Source organism: Engystomops pustulosus, chromosome 6 (genome assembly GCF_040894005.1).
Source record: "Engystomops pustulosus chromosome 6, aEngPut4.maternal, whole genome shotgun sequence".
NCBI classification, from domain to species: domain Eukaryota; kingdom Metazoa; phylum Chordata; class Amphibia; order Anura; family Leptodactylidae; genus Engystomops; species Engystomops pustulosus.
The window spans coordinates 69,929,966-69,950,508 of record NC_092416.1 but is presented as its reverse complement, the minus strand read 5'-3'; the positions used below and the strand labels follow the sequence as shown (position 1 = coordinate 69,950,508).

The 20,543-nt window shown below is 42.2% G+C and overlaps 1 protein-coding gene across 1 annotated transcript; it reads left to right on the top strand.

Annotated features, from left to right (window-relative positions):
* Positions 1 to 3,817: 3,817 nt before the first annotated feature.
* LOC140065777 (F-box only protein 2-like) lies at positions 3,818 to 10,851 on the top strand. The gene is made up of 6 exons (XM_072113351.1): positions 3,818 to 3,901; positions 5,834 to 5,906; positions 6,806 to 6,932; positions 8,914 to 9,006; positions 9,169 to 9,304; positions 10,645 to 10,851. Exons 2-6 carry the CDS (start codon positions 5,870 to 5,872, stop codon positions 10,777 to 10,779), a joined length of 528 nt encoding a protein of 175 aa, XP_071969452.1. The 5' UTR covers positions 3,818 to 3,901; positions 5,834 to 5,869; the 3' UTR covers positions 10,780 to 10,851.
* The last annotated feature ends 9,692 nt before the right edge of the window (positions 10,852 to 20,543 follow it).

Genomic DNA, 20,543 nt, shown 5'->3' with positions numbered 1-20,543 from the left:
AAAATCCTGATTAAATGGCCTTCGAATTCAACTTTATCAATTTGTCTCATCTTCCTTAAAATCAAGTCCCTATCCTCAGATCGGAGGTTTACTAGGGACTCTATGAGCTCTCTGTACAAATGTAGGGAAGGATGCAAAACCTTCTCCAAGAGTCCCATTAAGCCAGTCCTGCATAAATTTAATTGGATCATCCCCCCTGCCCCTTCAGGAAACCCCAAACATCTTAAGTTAGACCTGCGTGATCTATTCTCTACGTCAACATTCTTCTTCCTCTGCGCCTCAAACCCTGATTTAACCATTTTTATCTCAGCCTTCAATTTATTAAATCCATCTTCCAACTCCAAAGTTCTTGTCTCAACCATATCAAGCCGTTCCCCATGCTTCTGAACATTAGATCTCAATAAAACCATCTCCTCTTTAAATTGGCCAACCTCCGTGGTCAAGGCTATTATACAGGGCCGGATTATGGTTGGTGGGGGCCCCGGGGCACAAAATATGCTGGGGGCCCCCATTGAATGTAGCCCAGACAAGGAACAGAAATCGCTATACACAGGCCCCCAGCAATAGTTATATGTGGTTCCCCAGCAATCACTATATACAGCTTCCCCCAGCAATAACTATATACAGCTCCCCCCAGCAATCACTATATACAGCTCCCCCCAGCAATCACTATATACAGCTCCCCCCAGCAATCACTATATACAGCTCCCCCCAGCAATCACTATATACAGCTCACCCAGCAATCACTATATACAGCTCCCCCCAGCAATCACTATATACAGCTCCCCAGCAATCACTATGTACAGCTCCCCCAGAAACCACTATATGCAGCTACCCCAGCAACCACTATATACAGCTACCCCAGCAACCACTATATACAGTTTCCAGTAACTACTGTATACAGCCCCCCAGCAATCACTATATACAGCCCCCAGTAATTACTATATGCACCCCCAGTATTAACTACATACAGCCCCCCTATAACAACTATATACAGACCCCTATAATAACTAACTATATACAGTACCCTATTAGAACTACATACCACTCATAATAACTATATGCACCCACAATAATAACTATATACAGTTCCACTATTATAACTATATACACAACACCATCTATAATAACTAACTACATACCACCCAAAATAACTATATGCACCCCAAATAATAACTATATACAGTTCCACTAGTATAACTATATACACAACACCTTCTATAATAACTAACTATATACCCCCATAATAACTATATGCACCCCACAATAATAACTATATACAGTTCCCCTATTAGAACTATAAACACCCCATAATAACTATATGCACCCCTTATATTAACTATATACAATTCCCCTATTATAACTATATACACAACACCCCCTATAATAACTAACTATATACCCCCCATAATAACTATATGCACCCCCTATATTAACTAACTATATACACCCCTACAATAACTATATAACCCCCCATAAAAACTATATACAGTCCCCCTATATTAAACTATCTACAGTTTCCCTATTCTAACTATATATACAAGACCTATAATAAATAACTATACCCCCCCCCCCCCCAATACTAACTATGTGCAGTTCAAGGTAAAATAACCTAATTATACTTCACCTACCTACGTTCCCCCGATGCGTGCCGTCCTCGTCTTCTTTCGTCGCGGTTATCCGCGGAGGTGTCGCCATCTTAGTTTGATCGTCAAATGGCAAAGCAGGGAACTTATTGTTCCCTGGCTCTGCCATAGGCTTAAGTCGGGGCACCCCATTTCCTGGCCCCGTGTGCGCGGACTCAATTACACAGTGGGCGAATTGGGCGGTCATGCGATCGCTCGAATCGCCCACATTTGGTGGGGGCCCCTTTAAGAGCAGAAGTGGTGGGGGCGCTGGGGCTCGCGCCCCGCGCACCCCCCTATATTCCGGCCTTTTATAGCTCCATTACACTGCATGATGGCCTCAAAAATCTCAGTCAAGGTCGGGACGGCTCCTCCTCCAATCAGTAATTCCTGACAGAGCGGCAGAAGCAGTCTTTATGTGTGACCTACTGCATGCTCAACCAGGCCAAACCCCCGGGAACATTCCTCTTGATGATTCTGCTCTCTAATGAGATCAGACTCTCTAGGGATGGTTTGTAAAGAGTTAACTCTTTATACACTTTATCAGGTTCCTTATCTGATCTACTAGTGGCTTATGCCAATTAAAGCTGATTTAAAACTGATACAGAAGTAAAAAACGCAGAGGAAAAAGCAATTGAAAAAAAAAATATATATATATAGCTATGCTTTAAAGGGAACCTTTCAGCAGAAATTGACCTAACAAACCACTACCAGAATTTTGTCAGAAGCTTAAAACCTTTCATATTGGGGCTTATTTACTAAGGGTCTGCAGACCGCACTATTGTCGGAATATGCGCCGATTTCCGATGTGCGCCGCATTTAGAAGGGCGATCCGACAGATTCGGACAACACGCGGGATTTAACATCTCAAATTGTGTCGACATGCACTCACATACACCGGGAAGAAGAAGGTGACCTCAGCAGGGAAGCGACACATGCAGGATCTCGGGTGCACAATCTTGGTGAATCGCGCTGGACTTCATCCTCGTCGGACAATCCGGATCGGGGATCGCGTCAGGACCGGGTAAGTAAATGTGCCCCATTATGTATTTTTCATGTGCCAGTGTGGTGGTGTTTTTTAGTATACAGGTGGTACCCTACTTAAGGACAACCGACTTACAGACCACCCCTAGTTACAGACGGACCCCTCTGCCCACTATGACCTTTGGTGAAGCTCTCTGGATGCTTTACTATAGTCCCAGATTGCAATAATCAGCTGTAAGGTGTCTGTAAAGAAGCTTTATTGATAATCCTTGGTCCCATTACAGCAAAAAATTTTGAAACTCCAATTATCACAGGAAAAAAAAAATTGTCTAGAACATCAATTATAAAATATACAGTTTCGACTTACATACAAATTCAACTTAAGAACAAACCTCCGGACCCTATCTTGTACGTAACCTGGGGACTGCCTGTATTATCTCTGAAGTGAGATGTAAATGGTTGTATAAAGTAATGTAGGCTGAGCGTTTACCACTGATGTCAGACCCTCCCAGCCTCAGAATGCCCCCTATGATGTAATTGAGATCATGCACCAGACTTCAGGAAAACCCGTTAGAGCATCAAATACAAAGGGGTTGCTAAAAGAGAGCTTGACTTCCGTACATGACTTTATACAACCAATTAACATCTCACTTCAGAGTTGATTTACTGGATTATGCCACCAAGAAGGGCCTTGAAAAAAACATGATCTGGATGGAGTTTAGCTGCTTGACAATATACTGGTAGTGGTTTATTTGATCAATTTCTGTTGACAGATTCCCTTTATATAAAGCTAACCCTTACTTTTGTTCTCCATATTGCTCTCCATATTGGCCTCTTATAAGCTACCTATCCATCACATCAAGACAGCTTTCACTTCTCTCTTTGGCTGGAATGCAGTTAGGAATGGCGCTCTAGTGTATCTATATTTTTTCTTATCCTATATGCACAAAATAACAATGAATTCAGTAGCTGCACTAGATCCCTGGAGGGAATGCTTACATGTTATGGTAAAAAACATGCATGGTCGTTGGAGCCCCAGGCTGGTGAGTGTCTTTTATCATCTCATTAATGTGATAGATCAATCAGGAGCCCACATGCACCCCGGACCTCGCCCACGCAGATGCCTTCTCTGCAGCATGGTGCAGAGACAGGATTGGACGCTTGGTCTGTGTCACGTTACCGGATCATTGGCAGAAGAGTATAAATTATGAGTTTTCAAGACGGCACAAGAAGCACCTCCTTACACCCTTCATCTCCATCCTTCTACAGTGACCAGCTGCTGAGGGACCTGAGTGAGTAGAGCTTGCAGCTTAGATGGAATTGCAGATAGGATTGAGTATTAGATAACTCTATGTACAGATGTAGCAGAGCTGAGTTTCACATTTCATGTTTTCTTTGAGCTTAACTTGCTTAGCTTTTTGCAAAGATTAATTTGTCCTCATGGCTACTTTTCTAGGTACCAGTTTGATATCCGTTATATCTTATGTGTTCACTGTAGGTTTACACCCAGATGGTTGCTTGCTTTGACACTTTAAAGGGAACCTGTCATCAGAAATTGACTTAATTAACCATTACCAGTATGTTGTGAAGCAGATTAAGGGATGATGTTTCTTTCATGGCTCATTGTGGTGGCATCATTCAGGAAATCAACTTTAAAGTGAGTTGTAAATTGGATGTATAAAGTCAGAGGCGGAGAGCTCAGCATTGAAGTCAAGCTCTTCTCACCTCAGAATAAAAGAGATCTGGTAAGTGACGTGTCTGGATGCAGCACCATAAATTACAGTGAAAAGGACATTCTGAAGTGAGGAAAGCTTGACTTCAGTGTTTAAACTCTCCACTGCTCAGTTGCTTAATGACGTACTGGTAGTAGTTTAGTAGGTCAATTTCTCCTGACAGGTTCCCTGCATACTTTCAGTGATTATTTCTTTAGATTTTAACTGCGGTAATATGCTGTCAGACTCAGTTTTGTGAAGATGGCACAGGAGCACCAGTGAGTAGAGATTACCAGTTGGATAACATTGCAAATTAAGTTTGCAATTTCATATTATTGAAAATATTGAAAATAATTATTGCAGAAAATCTACCTGCAATCATATTTAGGGTGCGTTAAATTTTCAGATGTGGTGTTCCATGTCCAAATCAGAAATCAAGTGAAAAAAAGAAAGGAGGAATAGTGCCTCTCAGTGGTATGTGCTATAAGCTCTCACACAGCTCTGAACAAAGCAAATTTAAAACGTTTTGAAGGGGGGAGAGAAAAATGAATGTAAAAAAGCTGCATCCTTAAAGGAAACCTACCACCACGGATCTACCTATTAAGGTAGATCCGGCGGCAGGTTCTTCTAATATATAGTAGTAAAGCCCTTTTTAGGGCTAATTCTTTTGTGGTCCAGAACTTTTATGAATTTTATTTCCCCCAATATGCAAGTTTCCTAAAGAGGGTAGAGTGCAGGCAGCCGGCTACGCAGCCTCGGCTCTGAAGTCAGAGCTACTGAACATGCGCAGAACCCTGCTCCGCAGACAAGTGCACGCAGCTCCTAGTAGTTGCGCCCTGAAGATGTCTGGGTAGGCGGAATGCAAAAGGCTACTGGGACGTGGAGTAGCCGCGCCATGTAGCCTCAGCTCTGACTACGCCACGCCCAGTAGCCTCTTAGGAAATTTGCATATTCGGGGAATTAAGCAGTCCCAGCCTGCTCTGGAGGAAGGGTCTGGTGCCAGCATCAACCCCAGCCTGCTTTAGGTGTGAAGTCTTGGACCGCCACCAGGCCCAGCCCGCTCTGGGGAGTCTGAGGCAGATGTCAGCCCCAGCCTCGTCTTATTACTATAATGGTCTCAATTGGCTACTTAAGCACAGAAAACAGGGGCTGTAACAATTTTCTTGTATAAATAGACATTTACACTATACATGACTAGTAGTTATATATTTGTATTACTGAAAATTTTATACTACTCCTCGGCTAAAAATACTCCTTAAAAATGGTGAGAGGAGTACTATTACCCTTCTGAAAAAATGTGAGCGCGACCTCTGGCCTCCCCAATGAGAGTGATGTCAGGCACATGATGTATAGATGAGCAAGCAAAGCTGTTAATGGCCGACAGAAAGTATTTGATAATGTTGTTACATTGGATTAGTGGGATTTATGGCAACTTATCAGTTTGCTGCATATAACCCCTTTAAGGACTTAAATTATTTTTTTTTTCCCTTTCATACTATACTATTTTGACAGGTTGTTGCCGAACGCAGTATCAAAGAGCAGCTTCAAATGGCGAGAAATCTGATAAAAAATCCCTGTGGTGAAGGTAATTACATATAAAGCCATATAACATTGAATGAATGTTTAATTATATACCCACAGGCATGTAATTTTTTCTTAAAGGGTACCTATTACCAAGGACCTTATTTTCACTAAAGGTTGCAGAAGCCCATCACACTTTCATTGCAAATATGCCTTCTGCTTTCTCTAAGCATTTGCATTAAAATATAATTGTGTGTTATAATTTACCTTACACCCTGACAGAATCCTCTGTGTAGTCCTGGGGTTGGGCTTTGGTCTGGATGCATTTCAAAAAAACAACATGTGACTTGTCTGTGCTGCAGACTGCTCAGCTTTTGGCCCCACCTTTGTGCTCCTGTACAGATCCTCTCTTCCTCACTCATGTCAGCTCACCAGGCTGTGAGTTCTATGAAGGAGCAGGAGGGAGGAGCTGTACAAGAGCACAAATGCAGGAGCCAAGAGTTGAGGAGTCTGCAAATCTAGATTGTTTGGAATGATATTCGGTGAACAAAATGCTGCATGTCACCCAATTCATCTACAGTATAGAATAAGATAAGATATACAGGCAGTTACATACACGATAGGTTCTGTAGGTGTGGTCTTAAGTTTAATTTGTATGTAAGTCGGGACTTTATTCTTTATAAAATTGTATCCCCAGCCAAATTTTTTTTGGTCTCTGTGACAATTGGATTTTAAAATGTTGGATTGTCATCAGATCCAGGAATAACATTAAAGCTTAATATCAGACACCTTTAATAACTGTTACAGCTGTTTATTGTAGCCTAGGGCTAAAGTACAGTAAAGTACCCACATCCAGAGGTCCTTTTGTAACTAGAGGTTGTCTGCAAGTCGGGTGTTCTTAAGTAGGGGACCGCCTGTATAACAAGGTTTATTCTTGTGTATTTTGTATATTTTCTGGTATAGAGGACCTAAGACGTTGGGTACAAGTTCAGAATGGAGGAAATGGGTGGAAAGTAGAAGAGCTCCCAGGAGACTGTGGAGCGGCGTTTCCACGCGATGAGATCTCCAAGTACTTTGCTTCATCCTTTCTGTAAGTATCTGACATAGAACTAGAATAGATTACAATTATGATTTTTACTGTAGATTTCTGTTCAATATTGTAGGTTATCACAGCCACTTCTAATATTGGGCTAAAGCAGGGGTCTCAAACTCGCGGCCCGCGGGCCAACTGCGGCCTGCGGGACAATATTTTGCGGCCCCCACCTGGTCCCGCTGCATGGAGAGGGCTCACGGGCTGAGCCCTCTCCATAGCCGGTAAGTCTTTTCTGCATATTGCAGCAAAGGCTTACCGGTAACACCCGCGATCGGTGCTAGCACCGATCGCGGGTGCTTTCACAGCGATGGCTGCCGACAAAGCTGCCGGCAGCCTCAAAAAGATAGCGGCGCATGGGCGCCGCCATCTTACCTGGGATCACCGCTCCCCGTGACGTCATCGGGGGGCGGAGATCCGTCTCCATGGTAGCCTCAGGTCTTCCGAAGACCCGAGGCTATTTCTTTTTAACCCCTTCATTACAATGTGCTGATAGCACATTGTAATGAATGAGGAGGAAAATCTCCATATACTGCCATACTGTAGTATGGCAGTATATGATAGGATCGATCAGACAACCTAGGGTTAAAGTACCCTAGGGAGTCTGAAAAATAGTATAAATAAAAATAAAAAAAAGTTTAAAAAAAAATAATAATAATAAAAAAACCTAAAATTTCAAATCACCCCCCTTTCCCTAGAACTGACATAAATATAAATAAACAGTAAAAATCATAAACATATCAGGTATCGACGCGTCCGAAAATGCCCGATCTATCAAAATATGATGACAGTTTTTCAGTGCGTTTAACCCCGTTACGGAAAATAGCGCCCAAATTCGAAAATGGCACTTTTTTGCCATTTTGAAAAATATAAAAAAATCTATAAAAAGTGATCAAAAGGTTGTACAGTCCTAAAAATGATATCATTGAACATATTATCAAATTTCGCAAAAAATGACAGCACCCACAGCTCCGTACACCAAAGTATGAAAAAGTTATTAGCGCCAGAATTTGGCAAAATAAAAAAAAATATTTTTGTACAGTAGGTTTTAATTTTTGTAAATGTATGAAAACATTATAAAACCTATACAAATTTGGTATCCCCTTAATCGTACCGACCCAAAAAATAAAGTAGACATGTCATTTGGGGCGCTCAGTGAAAGACGTAATATCCAAGCCCACAAGAAAATGGCAAATGCATTTTCATTGCATTTGGAATTTTTTTCCCGCTTCCGAGTACATGGCATGGAATATTTAATACCATCACTATGAAGTGCAATTTGTTACGCAGAAAACAATCCATCACACAGCTCTTTACGTGTAAAAATAAAAAAGTTATAGTTTTTTGAAGGTGGGGAGTGAAAAATGGACATGAAAAAACAGGAAAGGGCCCGTAACCGGTTAATCCCCTTCCCTCCGGTACTTGAAGAAGATGAAGTCGCCGCTCTGAACGCACTTGGTGCAGGTCAGAGCGGCGACTTCATCTTCTTCGATGGGAGGGACACGGGGAGGCAAGTACCGGGTGGGGGGGGGGGGGGGGAATGGAGTGTCCCTGACTGGGCTCAGTGCGGTAGGAGCTTGGGACCCCTCGGTGCACAGGACACGTTCATAGAGAAAACACGTCTCCCAGCTTGGGGCTTTCCTTGCACTGGGAGACGCCGTGACATTTGAATCTGAATAATGATATTTTTTAAGCGCATTTTGTGTGGAAAACTTGATGCGGCCCAGCCTTACCCAGAATCTACCTCCAACGGCCCCCAGGTAAATTGAGTTTGAGACCCCTGGGCTAAAGTCTCACAAAATATAAGCCCATAGTATTAGGTATAGTCCACAATTAGGTATTAGGCATGGTCCACATTAGTCCACATTAACCACAAAGTCAGCCTAAAAATAGATTGGGTTGGAGAACAGTGTTGGGCAATGAACAGGGGATGGAGAACAGTGTTCACATAAAACTCACATATATGATCTTCTCTTCTCAGGTTGTGCAGTAAAAGCCAATTGATTGATCTTCTTAGGGAAGGATATACTGAGGAACAATTAGATGCCCAACCCAACATTGTGGTCAGCGACTGGTAAGATGATGTGTGTCTTGTAGTGCTGAGTAACAATCTGTATGATGCCTATTATAGATCCCTGTTGGATCCGTACACAAAATTTACCATTAAGAATTTGGAAAACCTGGATGCCATTTGGGATGTAATATTGGTCATATATTGCAGAAATTCTGATTACAGGTACGCAGCAAGAACTGATGCCGGATGTTCATATGAGCTGAAGGTGCAGCTGTTGTCTGACAACCATGCAGTCATCCGTGAATACAACAGTGGCAACATCTGTATTCCTGAAAAAACAAATGGGTCATGGAAGCAGGTAATCATAGTGTGGACCATACAGAAGCAGGATGAGGGGAAGATCTACCAAATTAATATTTTTCCTCTCTCACAAAATCAATGCACAGTACACTGACTTAAAGGAAATCTACCACTTACAACAGCTCAATATAAACCTTTGACACTCACATTTAGCTAAGGGAACCCTGATGCAGGCACTTCTCTTTTTTTGTTCATAAAACCTTATAATATTTCATGCAAATTGGCATTAGGCGCGCTCCGCTCCTCTGCTAATAATTTTTTCACTCTGTGCCATAAATACACCATAGCAAAGGCTTTAGAGACCAATAAATTGACAGTAGGTGGTCCACAATCAGTCAACATGTAGTAGCACATAAGCCCAGCCTCATTAAGGGGGTAGCCCACTTTTCAATAAATGTTTTCCTTTAAACATGTCTATGTATAACCAAACATGTTCCCATAAAAATATGGATGACGGGATGTCAAAAACACATAAATTATAAAATGTAAATCTTTATTAATTATAAATTATAAAATTATATTAAAATTACAAATAACATAACATAGGTGATGGTACACAGAGATGGAGTTATCACCTTTTGGTACAAATGAGCTCAAAGAGTAATTTCATTATAATGCTGCCTGTACAGGTACATAATAACAGGATAGCATACATATAGTGTGGGTGATCAATGGCTAATATATAAACTGCTGTTATCACATAATGGGGGTCATTTACTAAGGGCAGAAACACTTTTTTTCGTCGGGTTTTACAGAATTTTTCCAATTTGCGCCAAATTGCCCTGGGTTTTTGGCACACACGATCGGATTGTGGAGCATCGGCCCCGGCATACACACAACGGAAATGGTGGGGGCATGGCCATCGGAAAACCCGACAGATTCGGAAAAAGTGCGAAATTTAAAAAAAAAATGTGTCGCTTGACACGCGCTTACCTGCACCCAGCAATGGATGGTGAACTCCACTAAACTACGACGGACTTCAGCGCAGCAGCGTCACCTGGTGGACGTCAACCAGGCACCTTTTCATTTTTGCGTCTTCTTTTTTCACTCCCCATCTTCAAAAATCCATAACTTTATTATTTTTCCATGTAAAATATCTGTGAGGGGGCTTGTTTTCTGAATAACAAATTGCACTAAATAGTGACGGTATTTAATATTCCATGCCATGTACTAGGAAGTGGGAAAAAAATTTGCAGCGAAATTGGTGAAGAGATGCATTTGTGCCATTTTCTTAAGGGATTTTATGGCTTTTACAGATTTACAGATTTTACAGGACTAACGGAGTCTTCATAATTTAGGGTGGTTTTATTGAATAATTGACTTTTGATTTTTCTGCAGATGACTTATACCTTCTCACAATATGGACGTGGAGTGCGTTTTATCAGGTTTACACATAGCGGTAAAGACTCGGTCGGTTGGAAAGGCTGGTATGGAGTTCGGGTGACCAACAGCAGCGTATCAATTAAAGTCTAAACATTGAAGATGCATAAAAAAATCTTATGCTTGTTCCACTCAAATGTTTCTTTGTATAACATTGGACCAATAAATGGCTACAAAATTCAGGCTGATGCTGTTATACATGTATCTATGGATATTGCAGGTCTGATTGGCCCTTCTGGTGTGTTGGTGAAAGCACCAATGGGCCTGACACCTTTTATTTTTTTATTTTTTTTATTTTTTCCCTTGAAATATAAATACAATACATAAGGTAGAATACATCACTCACATATAACATGCCATATCTTCCCTTCTTCCAATCTATAAATTACAACTATCATAAAAAATTATAAGACGATATACCATATCTTCTAAACATTATTATTACCTTGTCAGATAAAATTCTGCAATATGTTGCCTAATAGCCAAATTACATAATTAATGCATTACATTAATACATACATTTTCAAGTAATTTAATTATACTCTTCCTCTTTTTCCCTAATTCCATGTATTTCAATCTCCCATCCCATCCCCTGATACCCTCCCTATCCTATTTCTCCCCAACCCAAAGAAAAGAAAAAAAAGGTCTCTCTCCACCATTCCCCACACCCTAGAAGCCACCCTCCCGTGCTCCCAACATGATAACCTCATCCCTACAAAACTTAGTATTAATCCAGGGTTGCCAATCTATTCTTATTTTTTCTATGCCTAGTTCCCCTGCCATTGTTTTTGCGAAACCATCTGCTAATATAATGTTATTAACAGCTCTCTGCCACATTCCAATTGTCGGGGTATCTTTGGCCATCCATTTTCTAAACAGACAGAATCTTGCTGCAAAAAGCAATCTTGCAGATTCCCTCATCTAGTAAACCAGGGTCTGGCATTTGTATCTGGAATGTTCCACTTCCTATTGCCCCAGATAGGGGTTATAGTTATGGTACCTGTACTATTTGATTGAGTCTTTAACTCCTTCCAGATTTCTATCATAAGATGTAACGTGGGCATATAAGTATCTTTTTTAGATGTTCTCCAGATTTCTGTCTCACGAGTTTCTAAGACATTACACCCATAATACTTAGGTTGAGGGCTGCAGTCAATCGCAAGAGGTGTCCTATCCCAGACTGATTTTACTTTGCCTGAGATATGACAAAGTACATTCTCAGATCTTGTATTCCAAACCCCCTCTTCTCATAAGACTGCTGCAAAACCTCCAAATTGAGCCGGGGCTGTTTACCCTGCCAGACTAAATCAGCCAGCAAGCTTTCAAGAATTTTAAATATCTTATAGGGAATCATAATAGGGGAAGCCGCAAGAGCATATAACTTCTTGGGAAGTATTAGCATCTTGATTACTGCAACGCTACTTATAATATTTAATTACAGTTTTTTCCAAATTTGTACTCTCTTTCTCATATCCGCTATAATTGGTAAGATATTTTTCCCAACAAAATCCGAAATATTATCTGAAATATTAAAGCCTAAATATTAACGGCAATTCCTTTAGTTACAGTGATGAGTTCTTGGGGGGGGGGGGGGGGCAGAAGCATTTATTTCATCTAAGGGCAACCATGCCGACTTATGCCAATTTATACATAGGCTAGAGAGATTCCCAAATTTCCTGAACACCTGGAACACTCTAGACATTGACCCATATTCGCCTAGGTATAATAAGCCCTCCTGTATAAGTCCCACTATATCCCGATCCTGTCTTATCCTACACGCCATGGCAATAACAAAGAGAAGTGATGATAGTGACGGGACCCTCTTCTCAGTTTAAAGGATCTTGAGACAGACCCGTTAATCAGAACTGTAGCCGACGGGTTGGAGTACAGTAGTTTTAGCCAGGAGATGAATCTCTGCCCAAATCCCATCCTATCCAAAGTGTGCCATAGAAAGTTCCACTTCAGAGTATCAAAGGCCCTTGAGGCATCCAGAAAAAGCAGGGATCGCTGACCAGGATTGGATGCCATAATCTGCATATTCAGGAAGAGTCTACGGAGATTATCCAGTGTTGATCCGCCTGGCATAAAGCCATTTTGATCTGATGCACTACCTCTCTTATCACTTTCTTTAATCTTTTTGCCAACACCTTGGCGAGAAGTTTATTATCAACATTAATAAGTGAAATGGGACGATAAGCATCCACCTTTTGAGTATCTTTGTCTGGCTTGGGTATTAAGACAATTAATGCCTCCCTCATTGAGGAGGGCAAAAGCCCTCTAGCATCTGAAAAATTCCAGACCTCAAGCAAGTGTCCTATTATCTCTTCCTTATATATATCATAAAATTCAAAAGGGATGCCATCCAAACCCGGGGTGCTACCCCCAGCCGCCCGGGCCAACGCCTGCCGAACCTCCTCCACCCCAATGTCCTGCATTTTTTCCTACCTCAGAGATTTTTGGAATAAAACTTTCTTCCAGAAATTCCACTATCTCCTCCTGAGAGAGAAATTGCGGGAGAAATAAAGATCCTCATAATATCTGGTAAAAATTTCCAAAATCTCCTCAGGTGTATCCTCCTCCCAATGTTTCAATACAGTAAATATGTGCTTTCTCTAACTAAATTGGCCAGCATCTTCCCAGAGGCATTTGCCTGTAGACATCTTTTCCTAGCTTGGGCAGAGATTTTCCTATCTGCCTGATTTTTTATCAAATCAGTATAGCAAAGACGGGTTTACTACCAGATCTGTCTATTAGTTTCTGTAGGTTGTCTAAGAAATTCCTCTTCCTAGTTTCCAATTCCTGCAAACCCCTATTCATCTGTTTCTAATACCAACACACTTTTGCTTTATATTCCCCCTTTATGAAGGCCTTTGCCGTGTCCCAGGCTTTCCCGCGGAGTCCTTATTCCTTAAAAAGAAAATTTCTAAATTATTAATAAACCTATCACCTAGGACCCCTAACCACGTGGTTGAAATCCTTATCCCATTTGACGTGTTATGTGCTCCCACCTTCAGGGAGATTATCAACAGTGCATGGTCCGATACTCCCATTAATCCAAATGTGATCTTTTTAACTAAGTTTAAGACCTTACCATTGGTTAAGGCTATGTATAAACGTGAAAACACCTGATGTGACGCGGAATAACAAGAGTATTTCCTTTTTTTCGGGTTGAAAATTCCCCAAATGTCATACCAGTTAAAATCATTAATATATTTTAGAAGTGAAGAATTTTTATGTGAAGAAACCCTCCCTTGTTTTATTTGTTGAGTGTCAACGTGATGGTTCATGACCGTATTAAGGTCAACTTCCAGAAGAATATAGGGTTTTCTATGGTGGAACAAAAGGTGTAGAATAGAGATGAGCGAACACACTCGTCCGAGCTTGATGCTCGTTCGAGCATTAGCGTACTCGAAACTGCTCGTTGCTCAGACAAGTATTTCGCCAGCTCGAGAAAATGGCATCTCCCGCCGTTTTGCTTTTTGGCGGGAGCCAAATCACAAGCCTCTGCACTCCACCCAGCATGACGTGGTACCCTTACACGTCGATAGCAGTGGTTGGCTGGCCTGATCAGGTGACCCTGGAATAGACTAGCCCCTGCCCGTGCTGCTCGGATCATTCTTTTTTTTTTTTTTTTGGTTTTAAAAGGTTTTTATTAAGCAAAACGTCATTACAAGCATGTTCAACAATAGGAGGTAGGGAACACGCAGGAACCCTCTCCTTTCTTTGAGCGGATGTTGTACATTAACATCATATATTAGGTGAACATTTTCTCAAAGATAGCATAGTTGGTATATATTATCAGATGTTTCTGACTTGTAAGACGGTATTCTTTTAAACATTATTTCATAACAGTAAACAGTAAACAACTTAGCACTGGCATGAACAACATTTCTGTATTCTCTTATTTCTCTCTATCTGGGTGGGTTTCTCTTATGGTTTGTGGTGCTTTGTGGCTTCTATATCGTGTTCATGTGAGGGATTGTTGTTTGTGTTTCCATCTAATCATTGCCAAGGTCGCTTTATTGAACTTAAATGTTAGCTTGAGCCTTGTCCCTAAATTTTGACCATATCTTGGAGAATTTGTTGTGGGTTCTGTGTTCCCAGTGTGCTAGCTCTTCAAGTCTGTAGAGACAATCTACTCTAGTCAGCCATTCGTTTGTTCTAGGTGGGTCAGCTTGAAACCATTTGGGTGGTATGGTCAGTTTGGCGGCTTGAACTAGTAGGGTTACTAGGTGATTTTTTTGTGGTTGCCATGTTGCGTTTGGTAGCCACAGCAGTACTGTTTCAGGGGTTAGTAAAATCTTGGAGTTAGTAATTTTATTAATGGTTGCCTCCACCTCATTCCAGTACTGTTTCAGTGAAGGGCATGTCCAGTAAATATGTGCTAATGTGACCTTAGGGGATTTACATCTCCAGCATGTGTCAATGTTCGTTAGCCCTTTTTCTTTTAGTGCGGCTGGGGTGTTATACCATCTGGTCATAATCTTAAAAGAGTTTTCTTGTATTTTCACACATCTGGAAAAGCCATGTGAGTTGTTATGTATCTGTCTAACTTGTTTGTCTGATATTGTCATCCCTAAATCCTTCCCCCATTAGTCTATATAAGAGGGTTTGATTTCTTTCCCTTTTGATACTAATGTGTTGTATAGGGTCGATATCATTTTAGTTTGTTTACATGACTGTAGTAGCCAGTTCTCCAACCAGGTAGGGTCTTTTATCAGTGTATGTCTTCTGTGTAGTTCTTTTTTAGTAAGGTCAATTTCAGCCTTGTGTAAAAAGTTTTGAGGAATTTCAGTTTTTTTATTTGTTTTTAGTAGATCTTCTACTTTGGATTTGAAGAAGGTGCATAGTGGGGTCTTTGCGAATTGATCCCATATTTTAAGAGTAGGTCTGACTGTGGGTTTTAGTAGGTATGGTAGCAAGTTACTTGGTAGAAGTGAGGGTGCGTTATGTAGTCCTGCCATTTGTTCACACACCCATTTGATTACTTTAATGGTTCCTTTGGTTAGAAGGTTAGTACATTGGGTTGTGGTTTTGATATTCCATAATTGTGCCATGGTTTCATTGCTGAGAGATGCTATCTCAATTTCTGTACCCAGTGTGGAGTATACCGGGTTAAAGAGCTGAATCCATCTCTTTCGCTGGATTGCTCTGTAGTAGGATATAGGGTCTGGTAACCCAAAGCCTCCAAAACTCCTCTTCATAATTAGCCTGTTATATTTTATCCTTGACCTCTTTTTTCTCCATAGGAAACTTATAAAGAGTGATTATTCTTTATTCTAAAGGTTTTTGACAAAGTTTCATTAAGTCGAATTCTGGCACTTGGATTACTATATAGGGACATTATTGCTGTTATGAATTTATGTGGAAAACCAAATTTGTCGAGGGTTTGTGTCATATAGCTCCAACTAACCCTATCAAATGCCTTCTCGGCGTCGGTACTAAGGAGGACTAGAGGGGTTTTTGTATCTAAGGCATAGTGTATGGCGTTTATAACCCTGATTGAATTGTGGTTTCCCTCTCTACCCGGCACAAATCCTGTCTGTTCTTTGTGTATTAGATCTGGGAGCAATTTACTCATCCTAGTTGCTATAATTTTTGCCCAAATTTTTAGGTCCACATTGAGTAGAGATATGGGCCTATAACTTCCGCATGACTCAGGGTTTTTGCCTGGTTTAGGTATTACAGTTATTATAGCTTCCAGTGTTTGCTGGGGTAACATCTGTCCATCCAGTAGGGAATTACACCATTGTGTGATTTGTGGCACTAGTACTTCTTTCATTTTTTTATAATAGCCTATAGGGAATCCATCTGGCCCTGGACTTTTTCCTTGTGGCATGGAGGCTATGATGTCGCTTACTTCTTTTTGTGTAATTGGTGTGGTTAAGGAGTTGAACTGGTCTGAAGTCAGAGAGGGTAGTTTTAGAGAGTTTAAGAAGTTGTGTTCTTTGTTGGTTTGGTCTGGTGTGTATATTGTATTGTGATTGGGTATATTATATAGCTCCTGATAGAATTTTCTCATCTCTTCGGCAATTCCTTTAGTGTCTGTTTCTCTACTCCCTTCTTTAGTGGTAATAGCTTGTATGTAGTTCTTTTCTTTCTCTTTGTGTAATAGCTGCGTCATTAGTTTGTTAGCCTTATCTCCATGAGCGTAATATTTGAATTTGGCCCTCTGGTAGTTTTTTGCCGCCTTAATATTTAAGAGATCTACCACTTTTTTTCTCAGAAGTTTTAAATCCTCCTCTTCCTTATTTGTACCTGTTTGTTTAGTTTTCACTTCTCTCCTAGCTATGTTTCCTAGTAGTTCATTTAGCTCTATTATTCTTTTCTTTTTAACCCATGCCCCTAGTGCCATTAGTTCTCCTCTTATGTATACTTTGTGCGCCTCCCATGCGTAAGGTAATGGAAGTTCTGCTAGTCCAGGGTCTTTAAAATAGTTTCTAAGCTTTTCCTTTATGTCTAGGATGTTTGCCTCTGAGTCTAAGAGTGTTTCATTTAATTTCCACACATTAGTTCTTTCCGGGAGGTTTTGGAAGCATAGTGTTGATGTTATTGGAGAGTGGTCTGAAATTGAAATTTGTCCTATTGATGAGCTTCTCAACATGTTGGCTATTGAGCTATCTATTAATATATAATCTAGCCTTTGGTAGGACTTATGCATAGATGAGTAATACGAATAGTCCTTTTGGGATGCATTGCATGTGCGCCATGTGTCTATTAGATTTAGTTGTGTTAATGATTTATTGAGAGCGTTTAGGGCTTTTTTCGAGTGAGTGGACTTCCCTGTGGAAGAGTCTAACAATGGGTTAAGGGCTATGTTAAAATCGCCTCCTACAATCCTTAGGCCATCGGCCAATGTGTTTGTTTTTATCAGGGTGTCTTTTAGCCAGGGTATCTGCCCTGTGTTAGGAGACTATAGTGCTACTATAGATACTGCTACATTCCCTATTTTCCCATTTACTTGTAAGAATCTGCCTTCTGGGTCACTCCAGGTCAATGTGTGTGTGAAAGGGACCCTTTTGGCTATTAATATGCTTACTCCTCTAGATTCTTTTTTATAGGTACTGTGGTAAGTATGTGAGAATTGTTAAGTGGGGAATCTAGGTATTTTGTCCTGTTTCATATGTGTTTCCTGTAACATGCAGATGTCTGCATTTTCTCTTTTGAGCATTGTAAATATTTGAGACCTCTTTTGAGGCGTGTTCATCCCTCTTACATTAAAGGTGGTGATTCGTATATCAGCCATTCATAACTATTTTAGTATCTGTGCAAGATTCCCCTGCTTATAAGGTATGTCGTTAGAACTAGCCAGTGCGTAACATTTTAAAGAACCAAACATTTGTGCTACAGAGACAGCCTGTAGCTGCATATTTACATGTGGTACAATACCAAGAGAGGCTATAGCCTCAGTTTCCCTGTAGGGAGCCCAGGATACCACCTTCATAAAACTTGAACTTTCCACGAAGGTGGGAGCCCTGGGGGGGGTTTAGACATGGTGGTAATCGCCTGATTGGGATTTACAACTCTTCAACTCAGTCAATATGTAGAGTGCTAGTTTGGAGGCCCTTTTCCCTGGCCAATCTGGGCAAACCAAATGTGTCCCTTTACCTAAAAAGTCCAGAAGGTAGCAACTAATAAAGGTTACCATTCAGACTCTTTTGTCCTCTGGTGGTCTTCTTCCTGACCTCTTATAGGTGACTTCTATATGTGTGCGTGGTCAGTTAGTCATTGCTCACCTTCTTCTTCATTTTTGGAGACTTTATTTTCCCTGCTGGTGTCCACTTCCCCGCTTGAGGCAGCGGCGGTAGCTCTGTGTGCTGCTCCGTGACAGGTAGCCAGGATTGGATAGTCATCGGTTCCGTTTCTAGGATGTCCCAGGCTTTGCTTAGGTCTTCAGGGGTTTTAATGATGCACCTTCTACCTGCGGACTGAAAGGATAGGCCGAAGGGGAACAGCCACTTTAACAGTATTTTTTTGTTTCTCAGGAGGTCTGTGAGAGGTTTAAGCAGTCTACGCTTTGTGAGACACTGAAGGGGTTAACTGTGGATGGGCGGTATGTTTCCCCTAGGTTTTGCTATTATGCAAGGCCTGAGTGCTGAGGTTGGGTGTCCAGCACCTTGGACACAGGTGGTGGGAACAGCCCCAATCAGCCTTTTTTAAAACCGCTCAGCAGAGCTTAGAGTGTTGTCTCTCTCTGGAAGGAGGCTGGAGAGCACACAGCCTTGACCTCTGTGCCTGGAGCAGCCAAGTGATTTTTGTTAGTGGTGAGTCAGAGAACCATTGTTTAGTTAGCACCCTGACAGGTAGGATATTATTTTGTTTTTGATGCCTGAATGTGGAGGCTGTTTTATTTTGTACCTGCTGAAATAAACACAGGCGAGACCTGTTTTGGACTGTACTTTGGTGTCACTGTCGTGAACTGCATCCCAGCACCCCGCTACCACGGTCTCTACTGGGCCAAATCCCCACACATGGTGCTTCAGATTGCGGGCAGTTCAAAAGACACACACCTGAAAGGCTTGCTACATCCTGCAACAGTGCATGGCCTGGGTGAAAGCAGCAGGCAAATTGCAGGATAAAGCCAAGATGGAGGACTTTATTAAATACCTGCAAGAAGAGTCCCAGGCTAATCGGCAGCAGCAGCAAGCCATGCTCCAGCAGCAGCAGGAAGAGTCCCAGGCTAATCGACAGCTGCAGCAAGCCATGCTCCAGCAGCAGGAGGAGAGGTCCCGCCAGCAGCAGGAAGAGTCCCAGGCTAATCGACAGCTGCAGCAAGCCATGTTCCAGCAGCAGGAGGAGAGGTCCCGCCAGCAGCAGAAGGAGAGGTCCCGTCAGCAGCAAGCCATGTTCCAGCAGCAGGAGGAGAGGTCCCGCCAGCAGCAAGCCATGTTCCAGCAGCAGGAGGAGAGGTCCCGAGCCATGTTCCAGCTGATGATGGAAAAGTTTTCTGGCATTATGGCAGCACCGCAAGCAACAACTACTGAGGGGTCCCATACTGGTTTGCAAGGGTACCTGGTTGTCCAGCATTCCGCACGGGATGCAGTGCAGAAGGCTTTACAAAAGATGACGGCGACCGACGACGTGGAGGCTTATCTCACTGTGTTCGAGCGAGTAGCTGAGCGAGAGGAGTTACCAACTAAGCAGTGGGCAGATGTCCTGGCGCCGTTCCTGACAGGCGAATCGCAGAAGGCCTACTTTGACCTGAGTGAAACAGAGGCCCGTGAGTACCCCCAGCTAAAGGCGGAGATTCTGGCTCGTCTTGGGGTCACCATACAAGTTCGTTCCAGCCGGGTACACCAGTGGGCATACTCTGAAAAACTACCCCCGTGCTCCCAAATGCATGACCTGATCCATCTTGTCCGGAAGTGGCTACAACCCGAGGACTGCACCCCAGCACAGATGGTCGAGAGAGTGGTTCTTGACAAGTTCACCCGTTCTCTGCCCTCTCGGCTCCAGCGATGGGTTGGACAGGCCGGTCCCACAAATGCTGAGGAACTCGTGTCCCTAGTAGAGAGATATCAGGCTACTGAGGATCTTCGACTTATCTCTCCCACACGAAGCAGTGCCAGTGACAAGGCCATTAAACCATCTGGTAAGACTGCTACTGCAGAAAAAGGGAAACAGGTCAGGTTGGGAGGGGGTCCACTGGGGGGCTTTGATACACGGAAACCCAGTGAGGCTCGTGACAGAGGTCATAGCCGTATCCAGTGCTGGCGATGCCATGAAATGGGCCATATTGCTGCCAACTGTCCACTGTCAGTGGAGCCAATGGACTGCAACCAGACCCGGCGAGTGTCACTGTTTGCCCGGTCGGTTCTGGCGGCCGAGTCAGTCACGGATGCAGAACCCCAAGTGTG

What these genes read in the sequence shown, in the direction of transcription:
- LOC140065777 (XM_072113351.1), top strand. Translation starts at nt 5,870, where the DNA reads ATGGCGAGAAATCTGATAAAAAATCCCTGTGGTGAAG. An exon ending in AAAAAATCCCTGTGGTGAAG is followed by an intron (nt 5,907 to 6,805) that starts GTAATTACATAT and finishes TTTCTGGTATAG; the next exon opens with AGGACCTAAGACGTTGGGTA. An exon ending in AACATTGTGGTCAGCGACTG is followed by an intron (nt 9,007 to 9,168) that starts GTAAGATGATGT and finishes TTCTGATTACAG; the next exon opens with GTACGCAGCAAGAACTGATG.